Source organism: Apostichopus japonicus, chromosome 15 (assembly GCF_037975245.1).
Source record: "Apostichopus japonicus isolate 1M-3 chromosome 15, ASM3797524v1, whole genome shotgun sequence".
In the NCBI taxonomy this organism is placed as follows: domain Eukaryota; kingdom Metazoa; phylum Echinodermata; class Holothuroidea; order Aspidochirotida; family Stichopodidae; genus Apostichopus; species Apostichopus japonicus.
This window is the reverse complement of record NC_092575.1, coordinates 6,677,070-6,694,528: the sequence shown is the minus strand read 5'-3', so window position 1 is coordinate 6,694,528 and position 17,459 is coordinate 6,677,070. Positions and strand designations below refer to the sequence as shown.

The window sequence follows — 17,459 nt, the reverse complement described above, 5'->3', positions numbered from 1 at the left end:
TGTCTGAGCACGTGAGTACATTGTACACACACACACACGGGTACGGTATACGCAGCGCTCATTAGGCAGCGCTTTTCATCATTTTACGCACACAACAACAGTCAACTCATTGTGAATCGCAACGGCAGGTAGCAGACGACCGAAAAGACGACTGAATTTATACCGATTTGATTGAAGTTGATAAACGAAAATGGCCGAGTCACTTCTTGGATTGTACAAGCTAGAAAAGCATGAAAATTTTGAGAAATTCATGGAAGCCATTGGTAAGAAGCTTTTGTAACTTATGCTAGCTATTTTTCCTCCTCAACATCTTCAAGACTAAGACTAGTAAGAGCCCAAACACTCATATTGGGAAGGTGGTTATTCTTTTCACATGCAGAACAAAACGGAGGAAATTAAGTCTTTAAATATTTCTTTTCACTTTAGTTTTATGTAGGCGCATACTGCATAGTGTATTTTCATTAGTCTAAGATCTAAATAATTCATGTCAGTGAATTGTGGAGGTCAAAAGCAGTAGGCCTTCATACTAAATGAAGTAATGCGTAGGCCTAGCTCCAGTCATAACAAGTTTTGTTATGATGCGTCTGGCCTTTACAACTTTGCTAATCCCCAATTCGAGTTGTGCATTGATCGTTTAATGGAAGATCGCACTGTTAGCTTAATTGTGGTTGCTTAAGTGGTGGGAAATTTATTTCATAGATTGTACCATTATTTACAGTGGCGTAGGAAGGTACTTTTGAGTGGGGGGGGGGGGCTGAAACTGATGGCTGACCTGGGGGAGGGGTCTAAGGGGAGGCGGTGTCCCCCTCCCCTTTGGAAATTTTTTGCATTTCCAGGTGGCCTCAGATGCAATTTGGTGCAATATAGCACACTTCAACACCCATTCCATTTTGTAAATAATTTTGCATTTTCACCTGGCCTTAGATGCAATTTGGTGCTCCAAATGAGATTTTTTTCTCATTGGGAAATGAAAAAGGGGTTTTCTGACTTGTGAAGCGGGGGGGGGGGGGCGGGGGCAGAATGATACTTCCACCCCTCCATATTTTTCACTGGGGGGGGCTGGCGCCCCCCAACCCCCCCGGTTCCTACGCCCTTGATTATTTAGGTCCTAATTGGCAGAAGATGCAGTGAGTAATTAATGAAATTAGGCTAGTTAAAAATTATGGAAGCTGTATAGGGAACAGCTCATTTTCCATTTACTTATGAAGTCGCCTGACCCCAAATGTTCCTTCATCTGCATCATGTATAAATAAACTGTAGCACAGCATACAAAATTTGACCCACTTATCTGTGTGGGAATTATAATTAATTAGCACATCTATTGATCACATTTTACACAAGTTTATTTACTTAAACCTTATATAGCCTTATATAAACTTAAATCCTACAAATTTTTAATTTTTTTCCTGCCTTAGGTGTTGGCTTGGCAACAAGAAAGATAGGAGCAAATACAACGAACACTAATGAGTTCACTCGGGAGGGTGGAAAATTCAAAATTATTCAGAAATCCACCTTCAAAAACTATGAGATTGAATTTGAACTCGGAAAAGAATTTGAGACATCCACTATTGATGGCAGAAAAGTCAAGGTATGTACTGTAAACTCAAAATGGCTTCAAAGAGTTTAATTTATAAGCCTTTTTTCTTTGTTCATATCCAAAGATCTAAACTTTTGAGCTTTATCATTAATGATGTGCCTAGGCATGCTCACTAACTCAGGCAGTCATTACTTAGATGCCTATATTGTCTGCATCCTGAGCTGGTTTATTCTATATAAATAAACCAGTATACATACATGTTGCTGGTTGCTAAATTTATGTAGCTATACTGATGTAGAACAGTGCAACACATATGGACGGATTAGTTACGTTGCTGTGAGTACGGTGAGCTCGTATCTCAAGTGCAGGGTACTTGGTGTGAGCTGCTTCCTGTAAAGACAATTAACTGAGCTCAACTGACTGAAATGTATATTTTTGTTTATATTTCAAATCTGCATTGACTAAGGTGCAGCTCTATTTTGGAAAATTATTTCTACAATATAGATCTTCATAGATTGATTTTTTATAATTCATGAAGGTTTATCACTGAAATTTATAACCCAATGTTAAAATGTCTCAAGTTATCAATCCAACCCAAAAAATTTTTTGAACCAAGGCTAAAGGTCCAAAGGATCTGATTAATGGAGAGAGAATCAATGGCACCACTTAATCTTCTTGATAGTGCATGACTTGAAGTGCTGTACTATTAATAGAACAGATTTGATAGTAAATAGCAGTGCTCTTTGAACTGTAGGGTTAAAGTTATCCAGCATAAAGTATCTATCTTTGATACCAATGCCAGAAAATTTGTTCCTCTGATAAACAATTAAATTCAGAGAGATAACCTGTTTGTTCGTTTGTTTTATCAGTGAATTGTTGTTGACATATATGCAGACAACAGTTGCATGGGTCAGCTCAAATTAATCAGGCTTACCAGTTGAGTTGTCAGTCTAGATAAGTCACAATCCCCTGTTGTGTATTTGGACAGGATTATGGTGTGTCTTATTGATAAGAAATTTTTATGTACAATCTTAGAACTTGTGGTTAAGATATTATTTTACTTTACTGTCCTATTGCCATAGTGTCCTGTCTCATTTCAGACTGTAAGCATAATAACTTGTGATTGAGAGATCTATACAGTATAGTAATATATACTGTAGTGTCCTTTACTGTCATATTGTTGTTGGAGTGGTTTCCTGTAATGCTGCACACACGTTCTGCATATCCTGTCATTATGAAACTGGTATATATACCTGTACATGTATATATATATACCAGAAGTTGTGAGACAAATCTTACAGGGTTAAAAGTGGTCAGTTTTAGCTCCCACTTCTTAGCTCTGCGAAACTTGCTGAAACACTTCGACAATGCTATAGATTTTGACCTTTTCCCTAGATTAATCTTAATGATCTGCTATATTCGCTCCAATTATAGCATGCTATAGCTAGGAAAGTTTTGTGATAACGTAATCGACCTGTCACGGTCGTAAGTCAACCTCAGGCTCAACAGTTAGCCTGCATAGCTTCTTAACACCATTAGGCTCTTTGTGTAAACACTGTTGAAATATGTTCATGTCTACAGTGTAGTGAATCATTCAGCGTTCACACAAAGACCCTCATACAAGAAAAATATAGGCTATGTGGCAGGCGTTGCAGACTAATTGTTAAAAAGTGGTCATTTTACTACTACCAAGGAAAGAGGTTTGGTGAGACTTGACAAATACTTTTAATATGACTGTTAAGTAGTGTATGGTTATGTGTTCAGGTTTGAATGTGAATGACCATATTACATATTAGCATATTTGTGGGCAATACTGTTGCCTTTTAAAAAGAATTTATGTTGAAAATGAATAACGTTTTATAGAATACAGTAGTATCCATAATGACACAACAGACAAGAGGCACAACTACCTTTAATGGTACTGGGGGAAGGGGATCAGGTTCTAGCTAAGATGTTATAAGTTGTCAAGGGAAGCCAGGGGTCTATATTTTGCAACTTTGGAAATACTGTTGAATTTTGACTGTTTAGGTTGCATGTACTGCATATTTATGAACTGTATGCTAGGTATTTATTTTGTTTGCCATGGGGGAGGGGGGGGGATAGAAGCCCTGATTTAATTCTGGCAGTATTTGTGGTGGCAGCAGATTACTTGTACTGCAATCTATTTTTGAAGTATATTGAAGCGTGTAACTGGTAACACTATACATTAAGTCTCTAAACAATCACATCAAGAGGTACAGTAGGCACCAAAAATGTGGAGATGGGGATGGGGGGGGGGTGGGGGTGTTGGGTTCATTAGCAATGTGTTATATCTTTCAAACTGTGAATCTTCCTAATAAGTATCACACTGTCTGCTGTGGGATTAGATAATATTACTACTTTATATTGGTTAATATATTAAGTTGTGTTAAAATTAAATTGCAAAGTTCTGCCAAACAATGGTTAGATTTGAGCAAAATGCTCTGTAAAATTTTTTTTCACGTAATTTTGCTTTGATCCCTATATATATATCTATTTAATTTCCTTTAAAGGTCAAGTTTTTGTATGGTTCACTTTAACTGAAATTAGTACCAGAGCTATTAAATTTTGGTCTCCAATGGTCATTTTACAGACTGTCTTCACCTGGGAGAACGGAAAGTTGATACAGAAAGAATGGCCCCTAAAGGACAAAGCAGCAGGAGAGGCAGTTTATGAAAGGGAACTTAAGGGAGATCTACTCATCACTGTAAGTACAACTGTACAAAATGAAATGATATAATATATATAAACAGAAGACTACAAAAACCAGTTCAAAGTTTATTTGTTTAGAGCAGGACGTTACTCCATAGGTCACGACTCCTTCTAAATGTCTAGTATCCACACTAAATTAACTGAATGCTAAATATGCACTCAAAGCAATTTTTGATAAGGCTCTACGTTCACACAGACATGTTGTATCTACTATTTATGATGTATTTTGTACTTAAATTTTCTTGTATTACTTTGTGTGTGCGGGTAGGGGATGGGGATGGGGGGTCGAGGCTGATCCCCCCCTCTTGAGTAGTACATTATGTGGCTGTACACCTGGAAATGGTTGAGGAGTTACCACCGACTAAGACTTAGATCTTAGCTTCAATCGGAAAAGCACATGACTTGTGAATCCGTTTCTAGCCAGTAATGTCTAAGTGACTCAATTGCAAAATCCAAAATTTTCTATCAACTATTACATATTATCAGTGCCGTAATATTATCAGTAATATTATCAGTAATATGTAATAACTATTACATATTATCAGTGCCGTAATACAGTACAGAAGTAGATTATTCATTATTTGCTCTGATGCTGTTAAAAGAATATTTCTATTCGCAGACAATGTAACACTCATATGGGAAAAGAAAAAATATTACACACTGTTAGCTGCAAACCCCATCTCAATATCTTAAAGTTCCTAACTTGAACCTATTTGGACTGGCTAAAACCAGGATTCTTCCTTGGAACCGATCACAGTAATGTGGTCTGTGATGTCATATATGGCAGATATTCTTCAAAAGCTTTTCTTTAATTATATCATATCTTCTTGATAAAAACTTAATAGTAGGAGAGACTAGTGTAGGTTCTTATGACCAACTAGACCGGTTTCTGCTCTCAAACTTTATAGGAGGAGCTTCATCAGTAGTAGCCTTTGAATATTTTATATTCGGCCTGGGCGTCTCGTTCTCAAAATGCATCTATTTTCTGTGCACGAGTTTTTATGGACTCATAGTGCAGCTATAAGAGCATCTAAAAGAGCTTTGTGTGAATCTTGAGAGTCAGCTGATTCTTCGTTAGTATGAAACCTTGAGTTAACAAGTAAATCTTTGAGATTTTGGGCCCTATTGTAGGCTAGAATCGGTTCTTTTGGAAACAGTTTGGATAATTCCGCGTGCAGGGGCATAGCGAGCGGGGGGGTGGGGGTGTCACACCCCCAATAATTACATATTATCAGTAATATGTAATATATAATATTATCAGTAATATTATCAGTAATATGTAATAACTATTACATATTATCAGTGCCGTAATACAGTACAGAAGTAGATTATTCATTATTTGCTCTGATGCTGTTAAAAGAATATTTCTATTCGCAGACAATGTAACACTCATATGGGAAAAGAAAAAATATTACACACTGTTAGCTGCAAACCCCATCTCAATATCTTAAAGTTCCTAACTTGAACCTATTTGGACTGGCTAAAACCAGGATTCTTCCTTGGACCCGATCACAGTAATGTGGTCTGTGATGTCATATATGGCAGATATTCTTCAAAAGCTTTACTTTAATTATATCATATCTTCTTGATGATTTATCCTTCAAAATGTGATACATTTGGAATGTTTGCTTAAAGCTGTCAATGTTCTCTGTAATTTGATCAAAATGCAACTATTTCATAGAAATACAGTATTAATTTTCCTCTATGAATGAATATTATAAACAAGAAAAAACAATTTCAGCTGAATTGATATGACATCATTTATTCAGCTGTTGCCCGATGCATTCACAAGGTACCACTAAATTTGAAAGATGCATATCGTTGCCATGCTATGAGAATGTAGTTTTGAAAATTTCCCACAGTTTTATTAAGCAATTAAATTAAGCCACCTGAGTGTCCCTTTAATGTACAGCATCATACGCCAAGCAATCTGTATTACAGGGCAACTGCTGACATGCCAGGGACGTAGCCAGGGGGGAGCAGGGGGAGCGACCGCTCCCCCCCTTTCAGTGTCGATTTTTTTTTTTTAAATTGTCGTTTTTTTAGCATGGTATTTTGTCAGTGCTCTTTTGATCTTGAATACTCGTCAGCTCCGTTAACTTGATTGTAATCGTAGTAACATTCACACCTACTGATTCAACTACTTACTTAGTTTGGCAGATGCAATACGCTAAATTTAGCTTATAGCCAATTACAAGCCTACAGTTTACAGCCTACATTTACTAGCTACAGTTGTATCAAAGACAAATACTGGCTATGGTTGTATCAAAGACATTTCTGGCCTATCTTTGTATCTACAAGTATCAGAAGTTGAAAAGTAAGACTACTAAGACGGGGGGGGGGGGGGGGCGTTGATGGAGTGATGTGTATACGCAAATAAGATAATACAATAAGATTTATAAAGGGTACTAAATATCAGGCTGCATCAGTCCAATCGAATTTCTGCAAAGTTCCCCAGGGGCGGATCCAGGGGGGGCCGACCCGGCCCCGGCCCCCCCTTTTTGCAAATCAGTTGCGTTTTTTTTTTATGTGGGAGTACTTCAAATTCCTAATAGGCATTACTTGGTGAAAGAAAAGCCTAATATATATCCAGCTGCTCTTCCCTGAAACGCGATCGTTTTTATTCCAAATTTGAAACCAAGGCAATTATCAGGCCTACGCGACATCACGTATTAAGTAGATACGGCTCAGTACTATAGTGCTGACTATTACTGTCAGGGAAAATCAATGCACAGTTAGCAAGTATATCATAATTATCTGAATGAAAGGGGGTGTAGGCGGTTTTACACTATCTAACGCAACGTAGTCGCCAAGAACCTTAAGTATTTTTAAGGGAGGGCCCGAGGAACATGAACTTATAGCATGCTCCTCGTGGTGAAACATAATTGCACCTATTAGGTGAATTGAGTGTACTGTTAATAGTAGGAGAGACTAGTGTAGGTTCTTATGACCAACTAGACCGGTTTCTGCTCTCAAACTTTATAGGAGGAGCTTCATCAGTAGTAGCCTTTGAATATTTTATATTCGGCCTGGGCGTCTCGTTCTCAAAATGCATCTATTTTCTGTGCACGAGTTTTTATGGACTCATAGTGCAGCTATAAGAGCATCTAAAAGAGCTTTGTGTGAATCTTGAGAGTCAGCTGATTCTTCGTTAGTATGAAACCTTGAGTTAACAAGTAAATCTTTGAGATTTTGGGCCCTATTGTAGGCTAGAATCGGTTCTTTTGGAAACAGTTTGGATAATTCCGCGTGCAGGGGCATAGCGAGCGGGGGGGGTGGGGGGTGTCACACCCCCAATAATTTGGTCGCTGTCGGCAAATTTTGGGTCTGTCGGCAAAAGGAGAAAAGGTGAAGAGAGCGGAAGGGGAAGAAAGAAGAAAGCTGAATAGAGAAAAGGAGAACGGGAGCTTCTTTATCGGTTATTTCGATTTTCCAGTTCTTCATCTGATAAACTCATTTAACCAATCCAATCACCCGACGCCTGCAAGTTAAAAACCTCTCGGCAAATAACTGATAATGTCACGGCCGTCAGTATAGCTACTGTAGCCAGGCTCAGACGAGTGCCAGAATCGTCGGCAACTCAGTGAAAGAAATGGAATTAAAGGCTTCCGTATAGGCCGCAGCCCATGAGTCGTGCTATCGTGTGACAACGTGTTGTTATTATCCTCTGTTCAGAATGACGTCATCGCAGATGTCATTCGTTCTCCGTGGAAAACTTAAGGACACGGCTCCCGAATTGTACACAATTTTTAACGTTTTTCGCTTGTATATCAATGAATGTTGTTATTTCTAATTACCGGAAAGTTTTCTGAACATTTTCATCACGAAGTTTCACTATTTCAACGATCGCAAGAAATAGTCCACAAATTCCGATATTTTTTCGGTCGGTGATCCGTTTCCGCTTATTATCGGGCCCTCCCTTAAAAATACTTCAGGTTCTTGGCGACTACGTTGCGTTAGATAGTGTAAAACCGCCTACACCCCCCTTTTATTAATAAGTATATCATAATTATCTCATAGAATATATCTTGTTTTATGTTTTTTCTTGGGGTGAATCTGGTGTCATAATTTTCGTGCAAAAGAAAAAACGAATCGACGCAATAATAGTGTATCCATTGTACATGCACTGTTGAGCGTTGTTAAATATGTGTCTATCGAGAAAAAATATGTGCACAAAAAAGCGTGTCTGCAACGTTTCTGGTTTTTCTAGTTTTCGGCGAAATGTTTCACCATTTTGCATCTAAGCACTCACAATTAACCAAAAATTTCCAAGGGGGAGGGGCACAACCCCTCCCCCTAGACCCCTCCCCCAGGACCCAGATCACTAAAGTGCTACCATCGGGATGTCAGCCCCCCCTTTCTCAAAATCCTGGATCCACCCCTGTTCCCTTTGACGTGGGTGCCCCCCCCCCAGATTAAAAGTGCTTCCGCCGCCCTTGTGTAACTTGCTAATTTTAATACAATATGTATTATTGAATTACGTACTATTTTAACTCGTTTGTTTTTTGGGTTTAAAAGTGATATTGAATGAGTCGTCTCAAGTTAGCAAGAGGCCAGGGAACCAGAATGAACACTAGGGAAGGGCCTTTCCGGCCATCTGGGGGTTTGTAAAACCAAAAATTTTCTTGTACGCTCCGCACCAGCCGATGGTGGCGCTCCGCTCAGATAGTCGTGCCTGCAACTTTGAAAATCCATATCAATCGCAAAAAGTGCTCCCCCCCCCTTTCAAATTCCTGGCTACGTCACTGTGACATGCACAACAGACTGTTCAACTATTAGTTAGGATAAGAATGTTTCCTTTGAAAGATAATGCCACAGTTCTATGTTCGGATGCCCAGCTTGCTTTAAACAGTGATTGATTGAATCACTGGCTTTGCAGTGTTTAAACATACAGTAGATAAAGCCGTGCAGTAGTTTAATGCAAGAAAAGACAATATTGAATCTTCTGGTAATTAGTAGCAGGTAGTTAATTCCAAATTGGTATCAAGTTTATTGTACTAAATATAGAACAGCTAATGAGTGGCGGTGTACATAGAACAACACTCCTAAACCTCATTAGTATGGGTTGGTCATATTTACTCAGAGTAAAAAGTCCCTGTATCACCTACAGTATTTTATCATTTGAATTATAGAATCTTAATGATTGTTTATAAATAATGAGCTTTATTGCCTCCTGTTAGATCTGGGAATGGTAAAGGTCCTTTAAATTTTCTGGAGGCAGGTCGTGGAACAGTCTTCCCCCAAATTTGAAATCCTTGCCAAAATGTTAATATTTTTAAACGCAATATGAAAACTTATATATTTTGTTTAGATGTCTGATATATATGTTTGTCTACCTTATTGCCGTCTTTTTTGTGCGTTTGTATGTTTACCATTTTTCTACTGCATTATATTGTATATGTATTTTTGTATTGAGGGCTCCTCTGGAAAGCAGTGCTTCTGCACTGAGTAGGTCTACCCTCATTAAAGATGACAATAATAACAAATATTGTCTCAGAATGTCATCTTGTAGCCAGCAGTTTTACAGTAATGCCAACTTTCATTACATTTGCTACAGAAGCTTTTGGTTAAATAACTAATCAGTGATTTGAAATATATTAGTTATAAATAACCACTTTAATTTTCATACTGATAAACTGATATAAAATCATTTACTATAAATAAACAATTTTAGTAAAATATCTGTCCTGTCATATCAAGTTGCTGATGACTGTTTTTCTTCCCACAGACATGCAAATGTAAAGACATTGTCTGCGTCAGGACTTACAAGAAAATTGAGAAGTGACTCCTTCCAGCAGCCGTGAGGGAAATGTGTCATCCAATCGAATCATTTTAACCAATTACCTAATTAGCATAATCTGTGCAGCTTACACATCATACACACTTTACTGTACGTGGAATGGGAGAGTGGAACTAATGTGTCAATCCACCGTTTGATGTAACTGTTGTGTTCTTCGACTTCAGGAGTATTTGTTAGTCTTCTTGATCTTTTCTTTGATTGCTTTGGGCTGTGGGACGGGGGTGCATGGGGGGGGTTGTTGTTAATCGTAGTGTTTGTTGAAATTAGGACAAAGATTCTGCTCTGAATAGCATCATAAATCTGTAACACTAATATAAAAGTACCAACAGCCAGTATACAAGTTGCAAACCTGCCAAATTCATAATGGAAGTTCCTATGAGCTTATCTGGTGAGTGTCTGGAGCAGTCTTCATTCAGTAATTCACTTGAAAATCAAAATGCTCATGTTTCTTTTCTTTTAATAAATGTTTTACTGACTTTCAGAATAATTTTGTGAAATAACAGTTAAACAAAACTTCTAACAGTACATATTGTTGACCTCACTCACAACAAACAGGCGGGCAGGAAATTTATAATCTGAATAACCTGTCTGCGTATCTACCAACATTAGCTCTGATTGTAACAGAATGATCTCGGTGTTGCCAAATTTTCTCTTTGTAGTAAGATAAGGTGTCTTCCCGTATACAAATGAGAAGACTTAATTAACAAGCTCCTCGTTCACTCGTAGCGTAATTGGTATTGTGCCGCATTTGCTCTTTATACATATTTACATCTATTTGAAATATTTCAAGACAATTCTTGTTTTATCTACCAAAATAATCTGCCAATTATGTGTGCAACTGTTAAGTTTTAATGCCAACTTCAAACAATTACTTGCCATATGTTTCTAGAACATTTAATTAAATTCTATGTCAAATTTAGCTCATTTATGCTATATGAAAATGTAGATGCTAGCTTTTATCATATATGTACTTCATAGTATGGTGCTACGTTAATTAGCTTTGTAAATCGTTAAATATAATTATTATTACTGTTGCCAATATTGTTGATTCAGTATTCATGAGTATTGTTATCCAAGCAGGTAATTTTGTAAAGAACTCTGCTCGGTACCATTAATTGCTTGCTCGATATGAAACAATGTTATTAATTAATGCATATTCAATGAACTACAAGCAAAGCTTCAAATTATTACACAAGATTAATTATAATTTAAATCTTATTTGCATTTTAATATAATATGAACATCTACTAGTTAACCAATCAGGATGCTGGTTATATATACAGTATTCCTTGAAGTTGCATTCCATCGATATTCTTCCCGTTTTTGTGCATAGCTCTTCATTACAAGTGTGAAGAAAGTTGCAATAAACAGCCAAAGACTACTTTATTGTAGATTAGATACTGTACATGTATACAAGTTATACATGTATGTGGACATTAATATTCAGTATTGACACTTTGAAGGATGGATATTATATTTGCCTTCATTTTTGCGAATGACAGTCAAAACAGCCAAATATTGCTTTATTGTAAATTAGAGACAACACATACATTTTAAATTTACATGAATATTCAATATAGTCGGAATCTTGTAAACTTTCCACTTTTGCCTCAGTGCACAATAAGACTATGTGCAATGTAGTGTGATTCTTTGGAATGATATTTGTATATGTGAACGGTCGTGGGAGCTCGTCCCACAATAATGGTTCTTTTTTCTGCTTCCATCGCATTTTACAGGGTGATATGTATGTGCTTCCAAGTATTAAATTATTTGATTTTTAAATAATGCTGTCTTCTTTTAAATAGATTATGCAATTTTCATTTTCCCACCTCCTGTTGTATGCAATTGAAGCTGTTTGAACAATAAAAGCAATGTTAAGTGACTATTAAGGATTTGTACCCTTTTTATTTGATTGGATCATTCATAATTAACAGTATTAAATGTTCTTTGCAATGTCAAAAAATAGTTCACCAGTTTTTAAATTAAAAGGTATTGTTAGTCTGTTTTAGTCAATTCCTAAATACACGCACATCTGTGATACGTAATGCTAACTACTACAGAGTAAGTTGGTAACCCTTATTCTGTGTAAAATCCCCTAAGATGGAGCTTTTGGTTGCCAAAGTATTGGTCTCATTGTCAATTGTTATATCCCTATTTCTTCCTTTCTTGAGAACTGTGGTCAAGTCATCATCAATATGGTGTACCTAGTGCCATCTACAACTTTAAACTGCAATTCGCACTGAGTTGATACCTTATGCCAGTTATACTAAGCCATATCCTTCAATCTAAGTGAGATTTCGGGCAGCTCTTTATACACCAGTTACTACAGGCAGTGTCCACACCCCCACCCTTTCAAGTTTCAACCCCACACATAAAATTAGTTATTAGCACAACCTTGAATGTAGAATGTTTTATAGCTTAAATAGCATTTAGGGTTCAAACCCCAGGTAGTGCATTTTGCTTTTTCTGCTTCCATTCTGAAGTTGAAATATTAGAAACAAGCATTATTTCTCAACAGTTACTGTGGCACAGTAGTTAGTTCTCTGTAACTTAAAAGCCTCAAAGACAAACTACTTGTCTAGGGTTCAAACTCCAGTAAATGCATTGCTTTTCTTGTCCTTTTTCCCTCCTCCTATTCTTAAGTTAAAATACTAGAAATGAGCATTATTCCTCAAGTTACTTTAGCAGAGTGATTAGTTCTCTGTAACCGAGAGTCAGACACGCTTGACGTCTCCGGTTCAAGTCCAGCTAGAGGCTTTAATTTTCTGTTCTTAGGAGCAGTATCAAGGTAAGAAATGAATATAATTCAGTGGGAACCAAAATGGTGTAATGCATAGTTTCTTATAAGCTATTAGATATTGCTGATCAGCTCGTTTCAAGCCGCAGGTGAGTGATCACCATCCATGGACTTCGCCAGCAGCCCAATCTCTGACGAGGTATGGGCCTAGGTAAGTTGCACATCCCTCCCTCTCCTTAACAAGGAGTTGGCCAGTGCCCTTCCCAAGCGGCCTAGGTAATGTTGCACTGCCCTCCCTCTCCCTGACTACGATCGGTGTTGCCCACTTACAACATGAGTTTAACCTAATGGTCAAGTGGTATAGCGCATATTTTGCCATCACAAGGTCCTTGGTGCAATCCCAGCTTCTGCTCTTATTAATTCCTTCAGTAAGAGCCAGACAATGCTGGATTTTTTCAAATCCTGTTTAGCAGTTGGTTTATTGATACCTTGACACATTTTGCATAAGAAATGTTAAACAATAAAAAAAGATAACAAAGATTTAAAAAGTGTTGAGCATCACTAACTTCAAGTGATCAGCCAGGTCCTGCAAGTGCAAAGTTCATCCAAACTTTCCTTTCACAGTTATTGTTTACAAGGTTTTCATATCTGTTACTTCTGTTGACATTAAATGACCTTTGACCTCCCCAACAATTTCGATAGAATTCTTGTACTCACTATACCGGCTCTACATACCAAGTATGAAGTTCAACCAAGATGTACTCTTTGTCTAATTGTGTTTACAAGCAGGTTTCACATACACGCGCATGTTATCATTATCGCATAGATTCCTTGTGCCTCTGGCAAGGATTCAACAAACAAATATGACACAGAAGGGAAAGAAACATTTAAAAATCAGCCAATCTATTCTTCTCTATTATCCCAATATGAAATAAGAAGACATCATTTAATTCTCCCAAAAAATGACTTAATTGGTAAATGTTTGTTAACTTTGAAAAAAAAAGAAAGTCAAAAGGAAACCTTAAAGCACAACTGCTACAAAAATTTGGATGGGAAGATTTAAGATTAATATAAAACAAACAAAACTACGAATTAAATATACAAACCGTGGCTAGACCACTGTGTGCTGGCCTTTCCACTCTACCTACACTAATTCTTCCTTGATTTGTATTTATTCGTTGATTTAAGTTTTGTGTCTTACAAATATCTTCCCTTTATCAATTCATTTTACAGTCATCGATTTCTTTTACTAATGCCTGTAAATTTTTTAAGACTAACCATCAAAAACGTCCTTAAGAATCAAAGGAATAAAAGCATTCTTTGGACAGATAATTACTACCAAAACTCAGATTTAGTTGTAATTCTAGACTCGATAAGGCTACGACCTGTCCATAAGATACTCGATATTAGTTCACCCGCCCCGTAACTGCTTAGCATAACATCTATGAGTGCCCAAACAACCATATATTGTTTTTAAAATGTAATAACATTATGTAACCACAGGAAACCACCACAAAGATGGTTAATACCAGCCAATGATAAAACCACAAATACAAGCTCTGAAACAGACAAAACATTGGTCGTTTGTAGAGAGAGCATCAGAGGGCAAAAGGGCATAGATTTCATTTCAAAATTTAAAAAAAAATGTCTGGGATTTGACAAGCACACCACATGAGGGCCAAAGGCAATTACACATAACTTTAGTTTTTTTTTCTCTCAGTCAAAACTTTGACTTTCTTTGATTGTTTGGTAACCATGTGAAATCTCCTTCTGCTTCATTTGAACTTTTTGATAGATATTAATCACCAGTCTTTAAGACAATTTGTTTGCTGTTTTTTCAACTATAACGTCAATTATTTACCTGACAGCTAATTTAAGCACAGACTAGTGGCCTTGCCACAGTTCTCCTGAGTATATGAATGATAACTTGTAAGTAGTATGTATTCCATTCTTTGAAGTCCGGTTATTAATAGTGATAAATTGTTGCCATGGGAACAAAAACTGTTTCGAAAATGTGTTATCTATACAAACTCACTCCTTCCTGTAAAATAATCATCTCTCAAACAATAGTGTTACCAAATTTGAGTTATCTGTATACACTAGTACTTAAGACGTAGGATGAAGTCCGAAATGTATTCTATTCTGTCAATAACTCGCTTAATTCAGTGATACATTTTATCAACCAATGAAATGCAATGCTCCATGAGACATTTTCTGTGAAGGCACTCTGTACCATTGAAGGCACATAACACAGTTCAAGCGAAGAAAATAAATATCAAATAATTAAAGTGTGTGTGTTAAAACAAAAGAATAGAACAGATCTTTGTCAGTCACAAACCTGTATGTCTGTGTTTCATTTTACAGTTCTTACAACACCAAAAAACTCTTTTGGGTTTCAATACTGCCAACTATTGATCAAAACTGGTTTTAGACAATTTGATGAGACTTTAACAAAAATACAAATATGATGGGAAGGTTGTATAGCAGGAAAAGGGGTATACACCTTTATTATGATATAGTTATTCTTCATTTTTTTTTTTTAGATTATCATGGAGGTGGTGGAGTGGGGTAGGGACACATGCTACCAAGAAAGATATTGTAAACATTTGCAACCCACTATGAGCATCTAAAATTTGCAAGCTGAAATTGTGAAAAAAGCAAAACAGAGTACGAAGCCCCGACCAACGAACTGATCCTTGCGAGGAGAAAGCTTCAACTCTTATCATCTGAGGGTCGGTTAAAAAGTCAATGTACAAATACAGGGCGATGGAATCTCAGTTCTACTATCGACTTGCCAATTACAAAAAGCAAATTCTTATAAAGTTGTGTGGCTACGGCGGAGGAGAAGAGATGCTTAAATAACAATGCAATGTCCATGGAACTGGATTATAAAACTGGAATATAATTAAAAGCTAAGAATTGCACCCAGAAAGAAACAAATGTATAACATGTATGGCACACAGTTGTGACGACTCATTTGATTTTTATCCTCTTCGACGGGAGAGGATGCACAAAAGTGGAAAAATCCTACAAGGAGCTACAAAATTTCTCTAATTTGCTTTAAGACAAAAGAAAAAAAAGGTACAAACCGATGGTCAAACCATCCGTATCATTCCTTGTCGAGTGAGTTGTCATAAAAAAAACATACCACTCGTTCTGAAAATTAAGTTCTTCTCGACTGATAAAATAATTTAATCGACACAAAAAAAAAAAAAAGTTTTCGGAGATTGTGCATTGTGATTGACGGGGGGAAAAAAATGTCCAAAAAAGTACATAAATAACAGGAGACGAAAAAATGAGAATAATAATGGAGAGAGAGGCAAAAAAAATGACATAATTCGAAAATAAAAATATATAGACAACACAAACGAGAAAAAAACAATAGAATAGAAAGACAAAACATTGGAAGACTGCCTATTGTCTCTTAGAGTCTCCTATTGTATTTTGAGTTTACCTTGTTTTACATTCATAGGGCTATTACAACAATTAATGGTGGCTTAAATAGTGTGGGGGTTATTCTTCTTTTTTTTTCATTGTCTTTGTTTTTAGATCAATTTTAGTACTTAGCAAATATATAAAAAAAAAAAATAGACAGAAGAAAGAAAGAAAGAAATAAAGGGAAGAAAAGGACCAACTGCTGCTACTCAATGACTTCCCAGCTGACTACTTGGACCACTTCAATGTCACTTCTAGTCAAACACCTGAAAAATGTAAAAAAAAAAGAAGAGAAATTCAAGTCAAGTCAATATTTAAGGGCAATGTTAAAAAGAAAAATGGACGTCGACAGATTTTTTTTAATTTAACGAATCATAATCGGTGGCAAAGTCAAATTTTGAGTAGAGATGGTAGGTGGCAAATTATCACCCTACCCACCTGTCCACCCCTCCCCCCTCTCTCCTTCAGCAGAAACCACCGACAGAAAATGCTATCAGATGCTGATGTTATTCAAAGCTGAATAATTCAATTGACATAAGTAAACATCCCTGTCTGGGATTAATATCATTCTTTGACAAAATGAGTTTGGAATTTTGTTTTCTGTTATCTCTATTAACTCAATAATAAGTTGTTTTTTTTTAAATTTAATAATATAATGCATATGCCACCCTGTTACCCTACTAGCGGAGGCATATCGTGCAGACAGTTCCACTTAAGTATTTTTGTGACTCACAATTCACAAACTTGTTTTACAAAATTTCCCATCTGACAATTACTGTAAGTACTGACTGTTATACTCTCCCAGTATTGGCCACCAAAAGGAAACACCTTATTGTGACAATACATTTCAAGTGAATAATTTGCCAAATTTTTGGGGGAACATTGTGAAAACTTTTCAAGGCTGTAAACTAAAGTCTGATGGATACATGTTACAGATTAATGTTTTCATCGTTTACAAAATTCTGGTCGACTATGCCCTATGAGATATATCATTAAAGGCAAATTTAAGTTTTATTCCCCACAGATGCATCACAGTCAGCAAGATGCGATGGGTCATGAAATCATGAAACAAGACCGACCCAAGACTGCAGAAAGTAGGGGCCCCCGACAGAGGTTTGAGATTGGGGAAGAAGGGCCAAAGGCTAAACCGATCTCTAGAGGTCTAGAAAAAATACCCACCAAAATATTACAATCAATCAAACTAGCACAATGTGCCAGAC

The 17,459-nt window shown here is 36.7% G+C and overlaps 2 protein-coding genes across 2 annotated transcripts in view; one reads left to right on the top strand and one right to left on the bottom strand.

The window, feature by feature from the left end:
- The first annotated feature begins 67 nt into the window (after window positions 1-67).
- Window positions 68-11,956, top strand: LOC139980475 (myelin P2 protein-like). The gene is made up of 4 exons (XM_071992096.1): window positions 68-263; window positions 1,416-1,588; window positions 4,149-4,262; window positions 9,996-11,956. The coding sequence occupies exons 1-4, from the start codon at window positions 191-193 to the stop codon at window positions 10,050-10,052; spliced, it is 417 nt and encodes a 138-aa protein (XP_071848197.1). The 5' UTR covers window positions 68-190; the 3' UTR covers window positions 10,053-11,956.
- LOC139980474 (coronin-6-like) overlaps window positions 10,522-17,459 on the bottom strand; it is a 30,304-nt gene continuing 23,366 nt past the window's right edge. The window contains exon 10 of the mRNA XM_071992095.1: window positions 10,522-16,505. The gene's annotated coding sequence lies outside the window, so the exon portion shown is untranslated. The remainder of the gene's footprint in view (window positions 16,506-17,459) is intronic.